Source organism: Rhipicephalus sanguineus, chromosome 6 (genome assembly GCF_013339695.2).
Source record: "Rhipicephalus sanguineus isolate Rsan-2018 chromosome 6, BIME_Rsan_1.4, whole genome shotgun sequence".
Taxonomy (NCBI): domain Eukaryota; kingdom Metazoa; phylum Arthropoda; class Arachnida; order Ixodida; family Ixodidae; genus Rhipicephalus; species Rhipicephalus sanguineus.
Genome location: NC_051181.1, coordinates 173,668,694 through 173,692,964, shown reverse-complemented (window position 1 = coordinate 173,692,964; position 24,271 = coordinate 173,668,694). Strand labels below are relative to the sequence as shown.

At 47.7% G+C, this 24,271-nt stretch overlaps 1 protein-coding gene across 1 annotated transcript in view; it reads right to left on the bottom strand.

Moving 5' to 3' along the window:
• Positions 1 to 1,183: 1,183 nt before the first annotated feature.
• LOC119397066 (probable Dol-P-Man:Man(7)GlcNAc(2)-PP-Dol alpha-1,6-mannosyltransferase) overlaps positions 1,184 to 24,271 on the bottom strand; it is a 67,438-nt gene continuing 44,350 nt past the window's right edge. The window contains exons 8-10 of the mRNA XM_037664497.2: positions 17,513 to 17,682; positions 16,153 to 16,228; positions 1,184 to 1,604 (exon numbers count right to left, since the gene is read on the bottom strand). Of these exons, the coding sequence (XP_037520425.1) occupies positions 1,322 to 1,604; positions 16,153 to 16,228; positions 17,513 to 17,682 (529 nt within the window). The 3' untranslated portion in view covers positions 1,184 to 1,321. The remainder of the gene's footprint in view (positions 1,605 to 16,152; positions 16,229 to 17,512; positions 17,683 to 24,271) is intronic.

The following is a 24,271-nucleotide window of genomic DNA, read 5'->3' as shown; positions in this document are numbered from 1 at the left end:
AAACTGAATAAGTGTATTAAATTTCATTCCGTTCACCCAACTATTAAACACTTTTCAAGACCCACGTCTACCCTTAAAGGAGCCATTTCCGCATCTTCAGAGAATAAAGTTCACTACTTACATGACTCAGTACAGAGATGACAAAGGCTTGTGTGATACTCGGCTGCAGCACACAAACCCAAGCCGAGATCTACACAAGTTCAGTGTTAACACTGCATAGTAATTAAGATAAGCACAAACCCTGTGTATCAAATAATGTGAGTGACATAAGTAAAAGCTGGGCGAGTTGGTTCTGGTCAAGGCTATTGACTAAAAAAAAATAAAACCACCCCATTGGAAGCCTGGCATGCATCCTGTCATCGTCTCTCTTTTTATCCCTGTTACAACAATGCTTAGTCATGCTTACTTTTTCATGGTGATAATATGTACTGCAGTTATTGAAAAAAAAAACTTGACAGCACAAGAGAGGACATAGCAAAAATGCAGTCAGTGCTGTGTTGTGTTGTGGTTCTTTCAGACACCCATCTCGACTTTTACAAACTTTCATCAAGATGTACCAACCAGCCCAACAGAACTAAAGCCACAAGGTGCCAATTCTTTTAAAAAGTTCACACTTACTTCATGTTGCTCCTGCCAGGTGGCAGCCATCTGTCAGCCGTCAAACGTCATTCTGTTCTATCACTGCGTGAGTATGCTATTTTTAACATTCACAGTCATGCAGGATGCTTTTGAAGAAATAGGTTACTCTAAACCTTTCTGGTTGCACTATACAAAAATTTATAGGGAGGCGTGTGTAAATGATTACAAAGAGCAAAAGATCTTTGGGCATCTCACTGAGTGTTGGGCTACATGCTTACTCCTAACACAAAGTACATTTCTTCACTCTTCTTGCAGCTGGTGTGATAGAAGTCAAGTTCAGATTTACATGCATAAGAACAGCAAAACAGAAAGTAGTGTACTTAATGGATGCTCTCCATGCATCTCTCCTCGAACAATGTAATGTGATGTTTTGGGGGACATAGTGAAAATGTTAGCTTGTGTTACTTGGAGAGACACAACTAAAAGCCATAGCTGTTGCACAAAGTGCATTAGTGAAGACAATGTAAACAAAGAAAAAAAAATGCTGCTGATTTATGCCATTTGTGCAAATGCAGTGATGTGACGACAAAGGGGAAAAGAGAAATCAATATATGCCCTTTGTTGCCCCATTCTTGGCACCATTTCCCACATTTCTGGATCTCGTAACGTTGCACTGAGCAAACCAAAATGGTTGGCAGAGACCTGAGGCAACTATCGTATGTCAAGCATAACACTGTGGCCGTCACACTCGTGCTGACTGCTTGCGCTGGAGATTGAGGATGACTTGCGTGGGCGGCACCTTGCGCCTGAGAATGAGCACTCGGGGTCGAGTCCGCACATGCACAAGCGGCAAGGCAGCGTAGTTGAGCCGCACGTGGCTGTAGCCTTCCACTGTGGCCAGCAGCTCATGGGTGTCCCGGTAAGGCACCACCGAGCTACTGTGCATAGACTTGCCCTCCAAAATGAGGTGCGTGAAGCTCTGCATCTCCAGACCACCAGGTACAAGGTTTTCTGTCTTGTTGTATCTTGATGCATATAGAAATAGAAACAAACAGGTTATGCCACAAGGCAGCACCACAATTTCACTGTAGTACTTTTTCAATCGTGCAATAACTGTTTTAAAAATTTAATTTTTTTCCAAGGAGAGTGAAATACTGGAACAAACTGATCAATGATGTTGTTCTACAGCCATCTCTTGTAATGTTTGCCATTTGTCTCTAACAGCTCACTGATTTAGTTTCTTGTTTTGCCACTGTTCGCAATTAATGTTGACATTGTTCTCAAGTTTATTACATTCTACAATTATCTCTCAAAATATTTGTGATCTATCTCTAATGATTCACAGAACTGTTTTCTGGTTTCCTTGCATTTTGTTTTTAAAAACGTTTTTTTAGCTTTAGATATTGTGCAACTATGGCTGTAGTGTTTTCCGACTTGTATTTGGCTTCCATATCTGTTAAATGTTGCACAACTTATTCCGTTTGTACCACTCTCGATTGTAGTTCTTTTGCCCTGCTAAAATTGCTCCATGGGATTGCAGTATTGATGCATAAAATAAATAAACTGCACCTGAGCACATCGGTGTTAGCTATGTGCCAGCGTGAACGAAGACGACGTTCGTGTGGTTCGTGCTTGCCAGGTTTCTGCCTGAACCAGCTTGGTTGTCTCACGCCTTCTACAGAATAAGTGTTTGTGGGAGAACACGCTTGTTGCATTCGGTGGAGTCGCTGGGTGGTCCCCTTCCGCGCCCTGGAGCTCCACAGCCGTACGCTACCATCCGATTCCAGAATGACCGAGCGCGTCGATCCCTCGCAAGCCTCTTCCACCCCCCCGTCTGTCATGTGCTCTGGTGTATTTCGTCTGCGCGACACTCCAGTCTACAGCGGCACTGAAGACCGTGATGTCGAGAACTGGCTGGCAGACTACGAACGTGCCAGCGCGATTAACAAGTGGGATGATCCTGCGAAGCTGACTCACGTCATCTTCTACTTGACTGATTTGGCCAACCTATGGTTCATCAACCACCAAGCAGATATCCCCACTTGGTCGGCTTTTAAAGAAACCATGACGTCGTTTTTCAGTCGTCCAGCTATGCGGAAACTTCGCGCTGAACACAGCCTGCGGGGGCGATCTCAACAAATTGGTGAGAGCTTCACGAGCTACATTGAGGATGTCATCGGCCTCTGCAGGCGGGTGGATGCGAGTATGTCGGAGGCTGACAGAATACGACATAATGAAAGGCATTGACGATGACGCATTTCATATGCTTGTGTCCAAAAACCCACAGACCGTAACTGATGTAAGTCAGCTCTGCCAAAGTTTTGATGAGCTGCGCAAGCAGAGAATTTCTACACGTCGCGCTAACACACAAACAGCAGACCTTTCAGCTCTGGGGTCCAGGAGTATTGGTGCTGACTACACCGCATTGCTGCCACAAATTCAGCAATACATCCGTGGGGAAGTTGCTCGTCAGCCAGGGTTGCCACTGACTTTCGAGTAAATGTCGCCAATCGACGAGCAAAAAGTCGCCAGAAGTCGCCATTTTTTTACAAATTTTGCCAAAAAAGTCGCCGTTATAGATATGCGTGGCATACCTAGTAATGAAAATTTCCACTCACATATAGCCCCGTAGAATACAGTACCATCCAAGACACTTCAATTATATTGACGTTTGTCAATGCCAGTCATATCGTCCGCTTCTCCATGGGAGTGCATGGTGCTGCTTCTCTGACTAGACGCAAGATGTGCGTGGTGGCGCAAGGTTGAATGAATAAAACGCTCATGATAACCTTCCATCCCTGTCCGCTCGTTTCAAAGGTAAAAGTGTGGTAAACCTTGGGCAAAAACCGTGTAAGCTTTGCTTTTAATTCACCCGCATGTGAATTAAAAGGATAAAAAGGTTTATTGAAGGTAACACGACAGAATTCTTACAGGAACTGGTCATTAGTGAGTCTTACACCTTTTCAGTGTGAACTAATATGATACCGTACGCCACCGACTCTTTCTTATAGTCATACTTATATCTACACGCGTCAATCCGATGCGTTATCCGATGTGAACAGGTGGACATTGTAAAATGTTATATAGCAATTATTTTCATTGCACACGCTCACAGAGAACAATGGAAAAGGCCTCAATAAATATTTTTTATTGCACAAATAGCCGCGTATCCGCCTATCTTAGCTATTACAAAACAGTCTTTACGAGCTGAATTGGGGGTAGTGCAACAGTGAATGAGTCGCGAAGCTATTCAGAGCAGTTGGAGCTTTGGCAGAACAAATGGTCGGAACACGTGGCGAACCCGTCATTTAACCCCTTCAGAAGCGAAACTTTAAGAGAAGCTTAAAGCACCTAAAGTCATAAACTTATAGTCAGACACTGCCCTCTCACGGTTTGCAAGGCAGTCCGCTGACTTACATTTTGCTGGAATGTCGCTGGGGGACGTTCCAGTACCTCCTGCATCTAGATGAATTGAGGAGATACACACGAGTTACAGGACTGACATACCGAAAGACGCGTAATATGCACATTCTACTCGTGGGTCTAAAATCAAGAAAAATACAGAAAAGATTGCCGCTCATTCGTTGGGAAGACACTGAGCTTAGGATGCATAACTCAGTGGAGACCTAAGCCGAAAATCGCCAAAAATTCGCCATGTCGCCATTCATAATTTTAGGTCGCCACGGGCCTCTCGAATTCGCCAATTTGGCGAAAAGTAGCCACCATTAGCAACCCTGTCGTCAGCTCTCCCTTGTGGCCACCATCAACGAGCCCCCCACTGCACTGGACCACTCACTTCGTCGTGCTATCCAGACACAAGTTGCCGAGGCTCTCCCTTCGCCGGTGCCGCCAGCACAAGTTGCTGCGCCTCTTACTTATGCGGAAGCCGTCACCCGAGCTTGTGCCCAACCCACGCTCTCTTCATTCAGCCCAACCACCTGCTACTACAGGCCGCCACTTCCGGTACACACGGTAAATGTACCCCTCTCGCCTCCCCAAGCACCCCTGTGAACCCTTGGCGTACTCCGGATAACCGGCCCGTCTGCTTCGCCTGCGGTATTCCGGGGCATGTTGCTCGCTATAGTCGCCGCCGTGGACTCTATTTTCGTGATGCTCAGCCCTCCGGCTACATCCCTCAGCAACCAGAACCTCATGTTACACCTGATGCGCCTGACTCCCGCTCATGTTGACCCGACTTCACCTCACGTCGATCTCCTTTGCCCCGCCTCCGGTCTATTTCTCCCATGCTTCGCCGTTCCAACCACGCCCAGGAGGAAAACTAGCAGTCGCAGTTCCTGAGGCAAGAACTGCGCCACCAACGAAAATTTCAAGGCCTCATCTTTCGCCCCCTAATGAGATTGCGGTGTTTGTCGACGGTTTCGCCACAAACGCTCTTGTCGACACAGGCGCCGCTGTTTGTGTAATCAGTGAAGTGCTATGCCGCAAACTGAACAAAGTGACGACTCTGCTGTTTGACATTTCCGTACACACAGTGAGTTTGCAGCACGTCAAACCTTCGGCCACATGCACTGCTCATGTTGTGATTCAAGGCGTGCTTTACATAGTCGAATTTGTCGTTCTTTCACATGCGTCTCATGAAGTTATCCTTGGATGGGACTTCCTTTCCGCTAATGATGCGGTTGTAGACTGCGCTCGTGCACAACTCGCCTTGTCTCCGTTCAGTACCACAACTGTAGATCTCGCTTGCTCGCCCGAAAAGGTGGTTGTCGCTGCTGACGTCATCATCTCTGCTTTCTCTGTCGCCATGGTGTCCATTTCGTGTACCTCTGTTCCTGATTCGACCGCCTTCTTTATGCCGTCTAAAGAATGCACTCGTCGCCGGAACCTTGTCGTCCCGTTTGCCGTCCTCACGTTTGCCGGTGGTTCCAGTGCCGTTTACGTGTGCAATCCGTTCCCTTGCCCTTCCACTTTATAACAAGGCGAATGTATCGGCCGTCTTGACGCTTACGATGCCATCTTCCCTTTCGATGTCCCTTCCGACACGACGCTAATGCCCGTGAATGCCGTCACGTCTGCCGCCGCACCCTCACTACCTGACAAAGGCGTACTGTTGCGCAGCGTGGACACCGCGCTTACGCAAGATCAGTGCAATCAGGTCGTTCAACTCCTTGACCGTTTCCGTGCCTCCTTCGACCACGGCCAACCTTCCTTGGGACGCACGTCAGTTGTTGTTCACCATATTGACACTGGTCATTATGCTCCGCTGCGCCAGCGTCCCTACCGAGTCTCCCAGGCTGAGCGCGACGTCATCACTCAACACGTCGACGACATGCTGCAACGTGGCGTCATTCAGCAATCACACAGTCCTTGGGCTTCTCCAGTCATCTTGGTGAAGAAAAAGGACGACTCAATAAGATTTTGCATAGATTATCGGCGACTAAACAAGATCACACGCAAGGATGTCTATCCCCTGCCATGCATTGATGACGCCCTGGATTGCCTTCAAGGTGCAGAATTTTTCTCTTCGCTAGATTGGTTCTCTGGATATTGGCAAGTGCCGATGGCTGAACCAGACCGTCCAAAGACGGCGTTTGTGACCCCTGACGGCTTATATGAATTTAATCTAATGCCCTTTGGCCTTTGCAATGCGCCTACAGCTTTTGAAAGGATGATGGACAGTATTCTCCCGGGACTTAAGTGGCGCACCTGCCTTTGCTACTTGGACGACATAGTTGTCTTTTCTCCTAATTTCGAGACTCATCTCACCCGCCTTGAGCAAGTTATGCAGTGCCTTACAGCAGCCGGGTCGCAATTAAACTTGAAGAAATGCCATTTTGGCGCTCGCCAACTTACGATTCTAGGCCACGTCGTCTCAAAAGAAGGAATTCTACCAGACCCTGCCAAACTCCATGCCGTTGCCGAGTACCCCAAGCCTACGACCCTAAAGGAGCTCCGTAGCATCGTTGGCTTGTGTTCCTATTTCCGCCGTTTCATCCGTAATTTCGTCTCTATTATCGCTCCCTTGACGCAGCTTCTTTCCGGCAGCGCTGAACTCTCGGCCTGGAATTCCCGTTGCGACGACTCATTTACAACGTTGCGTCATCTCCTCACATCTCCACCACTACTCCGGCACTTCGATCCCAATGCGCCTACTGAAATCCACATGGATGCTAGCGGTGTCGGTCTCAGTGCCATTCTCGCTCAACGCAAGGATGGCTGCGACGAGTACGTTGTCGCTTATGCCAGCCGTACCCTAACGAAGGTCGAGTCAAACTATTCTGTAACAGGAAAAGAATGCTTGGCCATTATTTGGGCTATAGGGAAATTTCGTACTTATCTTTATGGACGCCAGTTTGATATTGTCACCGACCACCATGCCTTATGCTGGCTATCGTCCATGAAAGACCCTACTGGCCGCCTTGCTCGTTGGGCTTTACGCCTTCAAGAATACGACATACGTGTTGTTTATCGCTCGGGACGCAGACATTCAGACGCCGATGCCCTATCCTGTTCTCCGCTACCTCCTGACCCTGTCTGCTTACCCACTGACACCTGCGATTCATCATCTTTGAACGTCACTGACATGCCGGCCGAGCAGCGCAAGGATTCCTGGATCGCCTCCCTGCTCGACGTCCTCTCTCGCCCTTCACCAGAATCCACCTCACGCTCCCTCCGTCGTCAAGCAAAACACTTTGCTGTGCGTGAGGGCTTGCTGTATCACCGAAATTACCTGACGGCTGGTCGTAGGTGGCTGCTTGTCATTCCCCGTCATTTGCACTCCGACATATGCGCCGCCTTCCATGATGACCCCCAGTGTGGCCACGCTGGAGTCTTCAAGACATACTCCCGCCTTCGTCTAAGGTATTACTGGCGCGGAATGTATCGAAACGTTCGCCAGTATTTCGGTCATGTGCCGCGTGTCAATGCCGCAAGACGCCTCCTCACAGTACAGCTGGCCCTCTGCAACCCTTACCCTGCCCGGCAAGACCGTTCGACCGCGTCGGAATTGATCTTTACGGTCCTCTTCCAAACACTCCTCAAAGCAACCGGTGGATCATTGTCGCCGTAGATCATCTCACACGCTACGCGGAAACATCTGCGCTGCCAGCTACCACCACGAAAGACGTTGCCTGCTTTCTTCTTCACCACCTCATTTTGAGACATGGTGCCCCTCGTGAATTACTAAGCAACCGTGGCCGCGTGTTTCTCTCGAACGCCATAGACGCACTGCAAAAGGAATTTCGCATTGTCCACCGCACAACCTCGGCATACCATCCTCAAACAAATGGCATGACGGAACGCTTTAATCGTACCCTTGGAGATATGCTCGCGATGTACGCCTCTGACGATCACACTAATTGGGACCGCGTGCTCCCTTTCGTCACGTACGCCTACAACTCTGCGCCGCAAACTACCACCAGCTTCTCTCCGTTCTTCCTTCTATACAGGCGGGAACCCTCGGGCTCCATGGATACCATTCTCCCCTACCGACCCGATGTTTCCGAAGCAGCTGCTTATGCCGAAGAGTGTCATCAGCTCGCTCGCTCACCGCGCAAGACCAATGGCGCCAAAAAAACTCGCCATGACGCCTCTGCATCTAGTACCCACTATACGCTGGGATTGCGGGTTTGGCTCTGGGTCCCATCCAACACTCCCGGACTTTCTACAAAGCTTTCATCGACCACGGCCCATACCGTGTGGTGCAACAAACATCTCCCGTCAACCATGACATCGAGCCGATCGACCCACCATCCAACCACCGCTGCAGAGGGCGTGAAACAGTTCACGTATCATGGCTAAAGCCGTGCTACGACCCTCCTGTCGTGTCATCTCCTTAGGTCGCCAGGATGGCTCCTTTTTGCGCGGAGAGTAATTGTACCGAAGCACATCGGCATCAGCTCTGTGCCAGCGTGAACGAAGACGTTGACGTGCGTGTGGTTCGTGCTTGCCGGGTTTCTGCCTGAACCAGCTTGTTGTCTCACGCCTTCAACAGAATAAGTGTTTGCGGGAGAACACGCTTGTTGCAAAACAACAACAAAAACTCTGCACACTCTCTGCCACCTGTTCCAATACAACAGCCCCTGTTTGCCCAGGCTATACTATTTAGCAAAATTACCTTAACCCTTTGCGGTCCGTTGTCGGGCAGGGCCCGACAACGCAACACAGTTGTAGCGGTCTGCTTTCGGGCACCGCCCGACAAGGGTGTCTGTGGTTTAAATTTCGCTGTTTTCTCACTGTGAGTTGCGTGCATTTTTTGTATACATGAAGTGCCATCTCTTGAGGAACAAGCGAGCTTTGTTTGTTGAGGTTTACTTTTTTTTACACTAGGGTGCAGCACTAAGTTCAGCACGGAGCCCAGAGCGTACCCACTCGCGTGCGGTTCGCTGAGAAGCATGGCCAAGTTTTCACCGTGTGCATTTTACGGTGCTGCTTTTAGCAAAAGCGAGGATGACTTTATTGAGGAAGAGAATTACGTGCCTCCACCAGATAGTGATGAGAGTGATTCGACAGAAGTGAGTGAGGAAGACGACAACGACGGCGGTGGAGACAACACTTCTGTTGACACACAGGGGAACAGTAACAACCCTGGCCTGCACCTAGGAGAATGTTTTGAGCGGTATGATACGCTGCCCAAATATCGCTAAAGGAGTTGCCTGCAGAATGCAGGAGCAAAAATAAGTATTCTGAGAGTTTTTCTTCGCGGCGCCAGAAACTGGCAAAATAGTTTCGGACCAGTAGAGCCGGAAAAGTTTTGGACCGCAAAGGTTTAAAATCAAAAGTATGAGCAGGGGTGAATACCATTTTGGCTGATAGTTCACGCTCATTCCTGCAAGCATTAACACTTTCGTGACCGTGCCTATTCCCACCGATAGTATGTTATCGATTACTTCAAGATCAAGTTTTGGCACTCTCTGAGCGGTTCTGGACAGCTAAAGCAATACAAAGCATAAAATAACATGATTTTTTATCAGTTTTGTTTGTGAGTTTGTTTTTTCCACCGCAGGGAGATTTTTAAAGCTCGTTCGCAGTCGGGTAGGTGAGCGCTCGTTGTTTCAGACTTCGCGTCGACGCCGCTCGCGGGTGCTCCACAGAAACGGCGAATTTCGACGGATTCCGATTAATATGAGCAAAAATCTCTGGATGATGGTAGCAGCACAGACACGAAAGACGACTTCGATTCGCCAGGCGAAGTCGTACGGACGGCGAAAGTGCGTCAAACCTCCCCGGAACATCAGCAGCTATCCGCCGGTAAGTTTCGTCTTCTCCTCGGGTCGTTTTATCCATAGAGTTTCCAACAATACATACTAGAGGGAACTCTGGCGCTAGTGTCTATGGGAGCTGCAATGCATCGCGCTTCAGCCAGCATGGGAATCATGGGTAGTACACGGATTTGTCTAAACTTCGTTCTTTCGGCTCTGTTTGGCTCCGCGTCGCCTGCATCCGCTTTGTCGCAAAACGAAGTTCAGCAAAAATCAGCAGTTTCACTTCACCACTTTAACTTCTTTAGGCTCACCGATTCAAATCTGGTCACGAAGTTCACAACGATCCATTCTTTTATCCGAAAGAAAACCAAAACATAGCAATAAACAAAGCCACAAGTGCGTTCGAAGCCCACAAGCACGAAGACTAGGCAAATCCGTGTACTACCCATCATTCCCATGGTGGCTGAACGATCGCAGCGCCAGAGTTCCCTCTAGGTCATATTAGGAAACTCTATGGTTTTATCGCTGCCGCGCGTCGATGTAAACGTATCCGGTGTGTTCTAAACATAACAGCTCTTATCTGCAAGGTGTTAACTTCATTCGGGCGGGAGCATTTGGCGCCGGCTGCAGAAAGAGCGCAGTTCTCTTCGCGAAGACGGCGCGGAACGGACTTTGACCCAACGCTCCGGTGTGCTGCGCGGCGGCGTCTTCATGTTGTTTTTTACCGCTGAAGTCGTCAGAGAGACATGCAACCACACAGATAAGTATGCGCGGATGCGTACTTTTGAAAAGCCAACATACAGTGAGAGGGACGGATCCATGGAGGGAGGTTACTGAAGAGAAGATGAGCAAGTTCGTCTCACTCCATGTGTACATGGTAATCGTTGAACTCCCGCGCTTGCATTGGTGTTGGGGTCGACGACACGTATTTCCAGGCCTTCGTCTACTGTCAGTGATGCCACGGAAATGGTTCAAGGCTTCTTGAGTGTCTCTGATCTGAAGAAGACGACCGTCGCATCCCACGAGAATCTTCACCACGTGTCTTCTGTATTGCAACACATGAACGATTTTTCTACACTATCTTTTAACCCCGTCGGAACCTTTCAGCGAATGAGAAAATGGTGAAATGTGAAGGTCGGTATGGTATTCGGCAGCATATGAGCGAGAAAGAGGTCAAATGAGAGTACAATTATGGATTTTTGCAGATTTGGAACAGGCTACACTGTTCATTTCAACAAATACACAGGAAAATTGAAAAATACCAGAACTGGAAACTATGCTAGAAAGCTGAACAGAAAAAAAAAATTTTTTTCCCGAAACATGCGCAGCAGCCTTTGTTTCACCGCGTCGAGAACCTGCATTGCGCGGTGGCATGATAGGCACTAGTGCCTATATTCTTGTATTTATGTAAATAATCTTTGTACTTACAGAGCTTATATTTCCACTATTATTCTACGAGGGCTTTGCGTTCAAAACGTATATTTCGATTTTTTTTAATGTTTAACCTTTGCAGAGTAGCATTCATGTTTTTATGAATCTTTCTTTCTTTTTGATGCATTTTTCTTTGTTTGATAATTTTTTTATTTTATTAGAAATAAAACCGTTGTTTGAAATTAATACTGTTAGAAAGAACAATTCTTCCTCTATCATTTGATACCCTACACTTTAGCATCAATTATAATTCTTTGGCAGGGAAAAAATATTTCCTAGACTAGCTAAAAACAACCGATTTTTCCGCGGTCATGAAAGTGTTAAGTGGCACAAGGATCCGACCAAGGTCACTGGTTCTTTCAGTGGGAAACAACGCAAGAACTGAGGAATGGGATATACGCAAACTATCAAGCAGTGGTTTACAGGATGAACAGGATTATATAATACTAGTACACAAGAGAAAGGCGGGAAGCAGGTCCAGCATAGCTGAAGTAGTTTATCAAGAGCCACGAGAGGCACAGAATCACGCCATAAGGTACTTTCATTCGGCACACTCATATGATATCAGGAACGAAAGAAGGGGAATGGATAAAGAGCTCGTTTCTTTGTTACACACAACCTAATGAAGTCAACAGACAATGAAGCCAAGGAAAGCACAAGAGACATTATTTAAAGTTTTTATCAGTAGTGTAGTGATTACAAAATAAATGGAAAGGGATTAAAGTGGGCGAAAAAACAACTTGCCGCCGATAGGGACCAATAGGGACCTTTAAGTAATGCGTCCGATGCTGTACCAGTTGAGCTGCAGCACGCAGAAGTTGTTCCCCCTTCCACTTATTGGGCATTTCTGCATGTGTATTCCTGGGAGTGTTAGCTAGTGCCACTAGCAGTCACGACTAAGGTCCCTATATTTATAAAGGTAGCGACAACTACACACGCGCCCTCTCGAGGGGTCCAAGGAGCAACGATAGCAGACGACACGCCGCTCGCTCCCGTGCATATTGCGGGCGCCTGAAACCGAACTCGGTGCTCGCTTGAACCGCTAAATTATTAATATTTGTGGCTTAAGATGCTCATCAGTTATCAAACTACAGGGACAATAACTTTAACGAGCACGAAGCACGTTAAATAATGAAATAAAACGCGTGCGTTTCCGAAGCAGGTTCCGAGCGGGTTTTCCACAGCAGCAGTCATGCAGGGCATTTATTTTTTTTCTTTGCATATTTTGACATTCAGCGTAACTTGAAGAACAGATGGTGTTTGGGTGAGTTAAAAGTGCTTGTTTTCTAGCTCGAATAAAATAGGCAGGTAGTCAGCCTACTGGTACTTTCGGAAACTTCATCGGGCACCTAGCGCTCTTGTATTGCGTAGAGCAAAATACGCGCTATTATTGGTTTGACTGTGTTTGTCTGTGTTCGGAAGTCTTCCCAAGGTTACACGGTATTTTTAACTAAGCTTATTTTCTTTATACTCTAAGAGGTTTACTTAGGAGAAGAGGGGATATTCCTCATGCATTCCTCCCTTAGGAGAAGGGCTGATATTCCTCAAATGCAGTGCAACTGAGTACCTCAGCAACTATCAGCAGTATGAGCAACTAGTATCAGCAACTTGAGTACCTTTCAAGATCTAGGAAATATAGCATGCCCACTAGTGCCTCGCCCATTTTAATGTTTAACTGTTTTTAATAACGTGCATTTATCCAAAGCCGTCCCCCGTTTACTACCACCGCTGCCTCCGTGTCCCGCAGATATAAAGGTACGTTGCAATGTTACCCAATGCCATTTCAAATAAATTTGGGGTATGTATACACGTACAGGCCCTAAAACCAGACTACAACCAGAAAAGCTGTGTTAGGTGGCTTTTTGTAGAGATGCAAGAGAGCAAAAGAGTACTTATTGAAAAATTGGGTCTTATTGCATGAATTCATAACAAATTTTTTTTTGTAGTTTTTTTTTGTGAGCACTGATCCCCCCTCATTCGCTTGCAGGGTGGCTTCCGTTCTTTCTGCCTTGGCCAATCAGCAAAGATGTTTGGTGCGGCATATATGGTTTCAGTCTTTTCCTCCCAGCGTCTTGCAATATTATTTATTCGATTATGTCAAAAGCACGGCAAAACACGGCAAGGTGTGGCAAAAAGCTAATCCCAAATGCTCATTTGCCTGTGAGCTTGTAGTGTTGAAGCCACCTCAGTGAGAAAAACAAGAGCAGCTTTATTGGATTCCGAGCAATTTAGTGTTAGAGATACGTGGTGTGACTCTCCATTGACTACTGCGCAAAAATCTACGGCATAAAGAATGCCGAAGCAATAATAGCGTTGCTGAGATAATGCTCATGCATATGCACGAACAAAAGCACGCCGGCCACGCGAAAGGCTGCTTGAAGTTATAACCATTACAAAATCACTTACTTCGCATATCCGGGTGTTTTATGTGGGCACAAATTTCTTGCGACTGATTTTGTTGGGCCTTCCTTCAGCATATATTTTTGTCACCACGAGGAACGAAAAAAAAAGAAAAGCTTTTTTCTGTCCTCCGCGCGGGGAGGAAACCGAAGGCATAGAGACCCGACATACTAGCACGTCACGCTCCAAACATTAAATTCAAACGCGGAATTCCTGCGTCCACTCAACTTCAGGTACATATACGCTTCTAGTTTGCAACAACAATACGACAGAGGCGCGTGAAGTACTCTCTACGTGCTAAAATCGCCCCACTCCACGCTTGAAAACACAGTGATCCGTACCTATCGCCGGCACAGCGCTGCCGCCGCTGGACCCTTTAGGCGGGGCGCGAAGGCGAAAAGGTCACGTGTCGCCAACCAACCTATCGCAGGGCGCGGCGGCTGGATCAAGACCTTTCGCTACTTTTGAAAGATAGAGGGACTTTAGTCACGACGAGTGTGGAATACTCGCCACCATATAATGTTAGTGTTTCATCAATAAAAGTAGATTCTGGCTTGGACAAGCTAGCACATCATCGTCATATCACGAGCTTATCATTATTTCGTAAGTTCTACACCAGTTTGCTTCACCATGCATTTTACATTCTACCACTTTCACGCTTTGCTGTGCACGTGTCATCCAGTAAATGTTGCTTGCTTAAGTGCACATACTGTCGCCTTCGCATATAATTTTTCTATTGCACAGGTAAACACTGGAACGACCTTTCCGACTACATCACTGCTATCACCACCTCATCTGCCTTCATGGAAAAATTAACAAGATTTCTGTAAAATAACATCATGGCCAACTTTCTGTATTATGTTTTGCATACCCAACCATTATGTAATAACCCACAAGACATCTAAAAACTGAAATGAAGAACAATAAGATGGCAACTTGAGCGAGTTGGTACTGTTCATACTTCAGTGTCACGGTGCACCACAGGGCTAAAAGGCGAAGAACAACACACACAAGTGCTGCTGTTGCTGGTTTCATTGGTTGTGTCTAACAAAGAAATGAGCCTTTCGACAAGTTCACTACCAGAACACGCTTAGGAAGCACATACAGAGAGCGTGCTGACATGTTGCAGGGTTCATGATGCACGATGGCTAGTTTACCGATCCCTTTCGCGCGTCCCCGTTTTGCCACAGTTTTGCCACTAAGTCAATGTCTAAACCTTCGAAGAATTCAGTGCTTCATGCCTGGCTTTTCTTATGCTTGCTGATGTATAAGCCAACAAAGTTGAACACATAAAAAGCAATGCAACGCACTGGGCATGGCTGTAAAAGTAATGGTGCCATGGCTTATCGTGGTCCGTTTTAGGTGCTGCACACAAGAGATTACAGTAGAACCCCGCTGATACGTTTTTGAAGGGACCGTAGGAAATAAACGTAAGAGACGGGAAACGTAAGAGCCGAAAAACAGGAAAAGCGGCAAAATATTTAGTGGTACAGAATTTTATTTCAATTCTTACGAGCAGCACGAAAATTGGCGCGCTCAACCGCGATCTAGTCGATGGATAGAAACGCGGAGCTTAGGACGGCCTCATCCACAGAAATGTAATCAACGTATGTGATTTTTTTAACACCAACAGCTGTAGGCATGAAAGAACTAAGCACACGCAATTACGACCGGCGCGGCGAGTCCGACCGCGAACCGCACGCACGACCGTGCGAGCTCCAACCAGCTCGAACTCCTCCCGCACTCCGACAAATAACGATGATGATGAGTCTACGCCAACGCGATGGCAGAAGTGAATGCCAATCTCGAAGGCCTTGCTTTCACAAGCAATTACGTCATACACGCCATGTTTGTGCAATACAAATCTCAAAGGCTATGCTTTTGTCAATAGTAAATGCCAATCTCGAAGGCTTTGCTTTCGCGAGCAGTTACGTCATAGACGCCATCTTTGCAATTTGAATCTCGAAGGCCATGCTTTTGTTTGCATCAATTGGAAGATTCTGTTGCTTGCGCCTCTCATGCGGCTAATATTACGGTCAAACGAGGCCAAGCTGCGTGAAAATGCACCATGGCGGCTCTCTTTGGTAGTCACTCGGTCGGCTCCGAGCGCACTTCGCGACGTATCATACGGGAACGGTCCGACAGTTACAACGTAACAGCGGGGTTCCCAATACATTGTATCCTATGGGAGCTATGCCGGGACCGGCGGAAAACGACGTAACAGCCGGGAAAACGCAGCAGGCAGTGAGGAACGTAACAGCGGGGTTCTACTGTATTAATGGCTAACTGGATTGTCAACAATAACCTCATAGGCTACTTGTTTTTCTACTGCAATTGGAATTAGGCCCATAGAGGCTGACTGAAAGGAAAAATTTAAAATTAGGTGAAACAAAGAGAATGTAAAGGTTTCCTCAAACTTTTGTCACCCAAATCTGGCAGATGCCAACTTTGTATTTCGCTTGTTGTGTTGCTTCAAAACAAAGTACACCATGCCCCATGTACTATTAAAAAGCAGCTGCTTCACTTAAACACTATCATACCCATTAAAATAAGACAAGAAACTGCACACTGTCCTTACCTCCAATGAGGATTCAGCTCTCCAAATCTGGAGACCCCTGTCTGAGCGGCAAACACATCGATGTGGATATTGGCAACTAAAACAAACAAGCACAGAGGAGTGAAGCGAAGCTTTTGTTGTGGGAAACTGTTGCAGCAACACGGCACTCGGTTGACGTGCTGTAGCCTGAGAAAATGATAACTCATTTTGATGATGTGCACCATGCACACAAACTAAAGAAAATGAGAAAGAAGCAAAGCGCACTGACTTCATGTGCTGTGAACATCACTGAAAAAAGTGAGTTGATAATGAAGCAGTACAATGCAGCACATGTTTGCTTCCTCTATCGGGCTCTCAGAAGGGGGGCTGTAGCAAGCGAGCATTAGTGTTTCCTTCATTTGACTCGTGGGATTTCACATCACAAAGCTGCACTACCAGTGTTTATATTGGACACACGATGACAAAGTAGATGAGGACTAAGTTATGTATATGTATGACTGCTGTGTGCACCTCGGGTGCTAAATCTAGGAACTAAACAAGCCATTAACTACTTATAGCAATTTTTTGGTTTCATCATTGCGAAGAATGTGTCACTATTCTTTGCCAGAGGCGTCAGCTACAGTATGGTCATGACCAAGACTACTTAGACGGCCACAATACAGCAGCTGCAAGAGGGCGACACCATGTCATGATGTTGCAGGGAACTGAGCTTTGCATCACGTGACCCAACACATTCTTTCACTGATGCCTATTGCAGACACTTCCTCCTCTGGAATGACAACTGCACAGATGGGTAGAAGTCATCGCGTGTGCTCCTACCAAGAAAAGCGCTTTCTGGTGCAGTGCCAAGGACAGTGAGGGTCAACACAAGACTGAGAAACGCCTTAAAAAAAAAAGTAATGCTTTAAGAATTCCAAGGAAACCTTCATGGATGTCTGCAACCTTTAAGAAAACACGGCATTAGCAGGTGTTTGCCTTACAGGCATCAGCTGCTGATGCACTGTTGCTTACTGCGGTGCAAATGACCTTCCACAGGCAAACAATGGAAATTGTTTTCACAGTGCACACCGTCCTCATCAGCCTTCTTGGGAGCAACTGTTTTACAATCAATGCTATGCACAACTGCTTTCTAGGCAATTATGATAAAACATATTCTAATCATCCCCAGCTCAACACAGCTTCAGTAATTATTCCAGCTCACTATTCCAATTCTTCTGTCTGTTGCAATTGTTTGCAGCTACTAATAACAGACCACACGTGGGATGAATGTAAAACACTGGTGTGATGTAATTGCTATGGTGCATACCTCACATGAAACTAGACTAGCAACCATCTCACTGCACAAATTAACAAACCAATAATGCTATTGCACGACACCTACCTGGCAATCCTGCCTCGATTTCGTGCAGCTTCTTAAGTGCGTAGCCCCCAGGGTAGTTATGGCTGGAGACGTAAAGCAGGAGGCCAGTCGCAAAAAGGTTAGCAACAAGATGAAAGCAGATGCCCAGCGTGCAGACGACATGCCACGAGGACTTGAGCCTGTTATTCCAGCTGCAATGAGCAGGGTGATTGTACTGCACTTTCCTCTAGGTTATCGCTAAAAAAGCACAGTAAATATGGATGCATGTCCTACATGCAGCACAACGTGAAAATTGTAATTGCTCAAAATACGACCTATTTTTTTGGCAAGTGCATGCCACTAAGAGCACTCCTGAAAAAATGCTCTGGGGAAGAGATCCGATTTACAAGGGCAGTGGTTTTTCTCTTCAAAGCTTGGTCCATTTATGCGCATCCCACGGGAGAAGAGAGGTGCTGCAATGAAGGGACCACTTGGGCTGCACCGAAGGCCTCCATCGAAATGCGGTCAGCATCAAACTCGCGTCTTTTGAGTCAGCAGTGGGCCGTCATGGTGGCTTTCTCTTCAGACTTTGAGAGAATGTGAAACACAAATGGGAGCTAAACTCATCCTCTCCAAAAAAAAAATGAAAGTGCTGTCAAACTTTGCCGGACTTCTTGGTGCAGTGGTACATTATCTCTGCACTTGTCTTCACCACCAGTAGTGATGTACTGTACCAAGCATACAATGCCCCTCACTTAGCAGAGAGTGTTTGCAAGAAGGAGCTAAATGGCTGTCCCACTAGCATGTCCCCTAAATAACATATTGATGCAAGACAGACATGTTCAAACTAAGCGCGCAGGTTCGTGTGCCCTCCAAGAGAACAGCGGCCCAATGCTATAACAAGAAAAGGCCGTGATGGCGCGCGACTTCACAGCGCGTGATGCGATGAAGAAGAAGTGATGCGCCGCTCGAGGACTTCTCGGAGATTGATTCTTTTTTTAGGTCTCCGGCGAAAAACGTTGTGAGCATCTTTCATTTTACTTTTCGGGCACAAGTTAGCCCCTCAATAAATAGTTATTCGCATACTGCCTGAATTGTGCATTAAAATTCTGGTGGAGGTGCGGGGTAATGATCTCAAGCCCTGTTCAAGTTAGAGGAAGCAGTCCGGAACCACGACAACTCGAACCCACCGAGCTCACGCCTGTCCACCAGCGCACCAGCCGTCGTCAACGTGGTGAGCCGCCCGAATTTCCCCTGCCACCAGAGCCTAGAGTAGCTCCAGCTGTCTCCGGTGACAGTACCGAAATGACATCCCAGTTCGCCGCAACACACGTCGTTGTTGACCAGCCGCGGACGCCCGAGCCTTTCATGGCGACCCCCATGAAGACGCCGAGGACTGGCTGGAGGGTTTTGAGCGCGTCGCTGACTGCAATGGATGGACTGAAGGGCGAAAGCTCAGCCGCGTTTATTTCATGTTGCAGGACAGCGCACGAACGTGGTTCGAAAACCATGAAGGTGCCCTTCAGTCATGGGACAACTTCCATCGAGAGCTACTGGCTACATACCCGCGCACAGACCGCAGGGAAAGAGCTGAAGCTGCATTGCGAGCAAGGAATCAGTGAAACAACGAGAGCATGGCAATGTATGTCGAAGACATGTCCCGCTTGTTTCGCCGTGCTGATCCGAGTATGAGCGAGGACAAGAAGCTTCGGCATATGATGCGCGGTGTGAAGCAGGAGATTTTTGCTGGTTTGGTACGAAGCCCTCCGAGAACCGTCGCCGAATTCCGCTCCGAGGTGACAGCAGTGGCAAGGACTCTCCAACAGCGAGCTAGGCAATACAACCGAGATGTGAACGTCGCATCTGTAAAAGCAGTGTCAGCAGTCTTCGGGAATAGCATCGACGTGTTATGAGAGCTCGTTCGATCTGTGGTTTGAGAAGAGCTCCAGAGGCAACAGCTCAACAGCAGCTCGGCAACGGTCGCGTCTTTGGCGGAAGTGGTTCGCGAGGAAGTAAGACAAGCAGTCCGTGAACAGCAGCCACAAGCACAGCCTCAGGCGTCGTTACCAGTGCAGCCAGTAATCTCGTACGCTGAGGCAGTCAGAGGAACCCTTGTACGTACTTTCGTCCAGGCAAACACCCACTTGCCCAAACCTCGGTTCACGGCACCCGTGCCTGAGACAAGATTCCGGAAGGCTGACATATGGCGCACTCCTGATCGAATCCCACTTTGCTATCACTGCGGCGAAGCTGGCCATCTTTACCAGATGTGCGAATACCGCCGAGCGGGGCTTCGAGGATTTCCCGTAAACGCTCCTTGCCCAAGGAACGGAGAACGCCCGTTTGAAATCGAGGAGTACCTGTCAACGCGCCAAGGTCCTTACTCCTCACAACAGCATCAACCACGGTCAACAGCGCCACTGAGGTATCGATCGCCGAGCCCACGTCCATCCTCCAACTCTCCAACGCGACGTTCCCAAAGCCCGTTTCGGGAAAACTAGAATCGGTGACCTGTGGAGGTGAGGCCGCTGCCGACGCAAGAACAGAACCTCCAGTGCTGATTCCGAAATATGACGACGGACCCGAGAATACGAGCGGAAACAGTAACATCGCTTCCGATTTGTTAGTGCTTATAGATGGCTGCGAAACTACTGCTTTGGTAGACACAGGTGCAGACCATTCAGTCATGAGTAGAGGACTTGCTAGAAAAGTGAAGAAAGTGCTGACTCCATGGACAGGGCCACAAGTACAAACCGCAGGAGGACACCTTATCGACCCGGCCGGCAGGTGCACAGCTAGAATCGGAATACGTGGCTTCACTTACGTCACCAGTTTCATGGTTCTGTCAGAATGCTGAAGAGATGTGATTATAGGAATGGACTTCTTGCAGGCGAACGGTGCAGTGATAAACTTGCAGGAAACATGTGTGTCCTCCTCAACGAAGCATGCCATCGCGACATTTGAGTGTGAAGAATGATTCGATGCGCTCCAGATTGTAGACGATGACTTAACGGTACCTCCGAGATCCAGCATCGCTGTCGCGGTCAGAAACAACGTATTCAGCGACCATGAAGGAAGGGCAGAGAGCAACACCGCGCTCTTGCTCGAAAAAGGGATCTGTGTGGCAAGAGGTATTGTCTGGCTGCGTGATGGGTGCGCAAATGTCTTTCTGACTAATTTTGGAAATGAAGTGCAACATCTTGCGAAGGGAACTGTCATTGGTTGCCTGAACGATTACATTCAGAGTACGGATTTCGGTTCTTCTGAGGCTGCACCACTCAACTCTGACAGCATAGACTCCATACTCGCATCCATCCACATCGAGACAGCACTATCATCGAACCAGAAGCAGCAAATCGAGAACCTTGTACGAGAATTTGCCTCGTGTTTCTCAACGTCATCGAAAGTCCAGAGAACATCGATCGCCAAACACCGCATCATAATCCAGGAATCTGTGAGGCCTATTTGCCAGCATCCCTACCAAGCATCACCAAGAGAGAGAGAGGTAATGAGAAACCAGGTTGAAGAAATGCTTAGAGACAATGTAATTCAACCGTCGGCCAGCCCATGGGCTTTGCCTGTGGTGCTAGTAAAGAAGAAGAACCACACTTTACGCTTTTGCGTAGACTACCAGAAGTTGAACGCCGTCACAAAGCGGGACGTCTATCCGCTTCCAAGGATCGATGACACCCTTGACAGAGTACGAGATGCGAAATTCTTCTCCTCTCTGGACCTCACGAGTGGATACTGGTAGATAGAGGTGGACGAAAGAGATCGGAAAAAAACAGCATTCGTCACCCCAGATGGACTGTATGAGTTTAAGGTACTTCCGTTCGGCCTCTGCTCCGCACCTGTCATGTTTCAGCGAATGATGGACACTGTGCTATCTGGGTTAAAATGGCAGCCCTGCCTTGTTTATCTCAATGATGTCGTGATTTTTTCAATCACCTTCACAGCATGTGGAACGGCTACGGACTGTGCTCAAAGCTATTAGTTCAGCAGGGCTGACGATAAAGCCACAAAAGTGTCATTTCGGCTTTCATGAACTGCTTTCCCTCGGCCATGTAGTTAGCTCCGAAGGCATCCGCCCTGACCCTGAGAAGACTGCAGCCGTAGAAAAATTTCCTCCGCCGACGGACATAAAGGCCGTCAGACGATTTTTAGGACTTTGCGCCTATTACAGACGTTTTGTCAAAAATTTTTCGAAGATTGCCGAGCCACTGACGCAACTGACAAAGGAAAACGTGCCGTTCGTCTGGACAAGCGAACAAGAATATGCATTCAATGAGCTACGACGACGACTTCAAAACCACCCGGTTCTTGCACACTTCGATGACGAATCGGAAACAGACATTCACACGGACGCAAGCAGTTTGGGGCTCGGTGCCGTCCTCATTCAGTGGCAAAATGGAGAGGAACGGGTAATCGCATACGCCAGCCGCACTCTTTCGAGGGCTGAAACCAACTACTCGGCAACGGAAAAGGAATGTCTCGCGGTAATATGGGCCATAGGAAAATTCCGACCATACTTATATGGTAGACCGTTCCGAGCAGTGAGTGACCATCACTCGTTGTGCTGGCTGGCAAGCCTCAAGGATCCTTCTGGGCAACTTGCTAGGTGGAGTCTGAGACTACAAGAGTACGACGTAACGGTCATATACAAGTCTGGCCGTAAGCACAGTGATGCGGATTGCCTATCACATGCACCGGTCGAATCTGCACCTGCGGAAGATGGAGACGACTTTCCATTTCTTAGATCCATCGCCTCGTCGGCCATGGCTAGATATCAACAATCTGATGATGAGTTGCTTCCGCTCATCAGACATCTAGAAGGACAAACCGACCGTGTACCACGAGTTTTCGCCCGGGGATTGTCATCGTATGTGATGAAAAACAACGTGCTATACAAGAGGAACTTTGAGCACAGCACAGAGAAATTCCTACTCGTCGTCCCATCGGCCTTACGATCCGAAATCTTGGGAAGCATGTCACGACGACCCATCAGCAGGACACCTCGGAGTGAGTAGAACACTCGCTCGTATTCGTGCAAAGTACTACTGGCCAAAGTTGTTAGATACTGTACAGCATTGTGTGAGAACATGCCGAGACGGGCAGAGACGCAAAACACCCCCATTAAAACCAGCAGGCCACCTTCAACCAACAGAGCCCCCAGGAGCACCGTTTGAACAAGTAGGAATGGACTTGCTTGGCCCATTTCCAACATCATCCTTCGGCAAGCGATGGATTGTAGTGGCAACAGATTATCTTACCCAATATGCCGAGACAGCCGCTCTGGTCAGGGAACAGCTATTGAAGTAGCTGAATTCTTTGTCACAAACATAGTCCTATGACACGGTGCCCCTAGGGTTGTTATCACAGACCGAGAAACTGCATTCACAGCCGATTTGATGCAGTCTATCATGAGACTTACTCATACTTGCCACAGGAAAACAACCCTCAAACAAATGGGTTAACCGAGCGGCTAAACAGAACGCTTACCGATATGTTGTCCATTTACGCCGACTTGGAGCACCGTACGTGGGATAAGATACTACCGTATGCCACATTTGCTTACAATACTGCATTGCAGGAGACTACTAAGGTGATGCCATTTCAGCTGGTGTACGGTCGAACAGTTACCACACCCTTAGATGCAATGCTCCCTGTGAGTGACAATGCAGAGCAAAAGCCTGATATCAGCCAGTTCACCCAGAGAGCCGAAGAAGCACGGCAGTTGGCACGGCATCGCATTAAACAGCAACAATGCATTGACGCAAACCGATACAACCTGCGGCGGAGAGAAGTTGACTACGCACCAGGCGACAGGGTTTGGATATGGACTAGAGCACTGCAAGGGCCGGGCCGTTTTTTCCGGCATGGGCCGGCCCGGCCCAAAAACGCCATGCTCCGGCCCGCCCAAGCCCGGCCCGGTGTCCTTAAATGTGGCCCGTACCCGGCCCGGGCCCGAAAGGTTTGGGCCCGGCCTGGCCCGTTTCAGCTAGTTATGCCTTGAGCATAAAGAAGGCAATGTCCAACCTTCGGTTATTGTGAAGGTACCTGCCGCACACAAGATATTTTCTAGAGATTGTTTTAGGAACTTCTTTCAGTGTCACGACTTTCACTGGTACTGTGCATACTTTTGGTGAATTACGCACGTAACACTCTTGCGAAATGATTGCAGGGCAATATAAAATATAATTAGTCATAGCTGACTATTTCATGTACGCATGCAGTGCTAACCACACAATCTCATTTTTGCAACAATACCTTGGTTTGGGCGAGTTGGTCCATCATTAGTGAAAACTTGAAAGTGCGAACGACGAAGACGAAACACAAACAACAGGACTTGCGCTTAACTTGCAACTGGCGTTTATTGGAAATGAACATCGTGATATACCCCGCATCAAGCTCATGCATATGCACTCGTCATCCCACAAAAGATAGCGTGGGTTTATTTTGAAAACATGATATTTGAAAACAAATCTACGGTGTATCAATGTACTTCGAAAGAAAAGCCACTTCATTTTCTTTTAACAGCAAAGAGGGGCTGCTGACACACATATCACCTGCTTTCTTTATCAAGTAAGCCTCGACGATTTCGCGTTCTGTTTTTGAACTGCTTTTTTTCAGAAAAGTGGTGTTGCAAAATAAAGGGGTACAAGCACATTGTCTGCAATGTTCTGCCATGTGGCTACCGAATCCCTTTCTGACATCGTTATTGTGCTGTCTCGCCCTGTCATTGAAGCATTGGCTAGTCTGTCCAATATAGACACGTCCACAACTCAAAGGAATATGGTACAC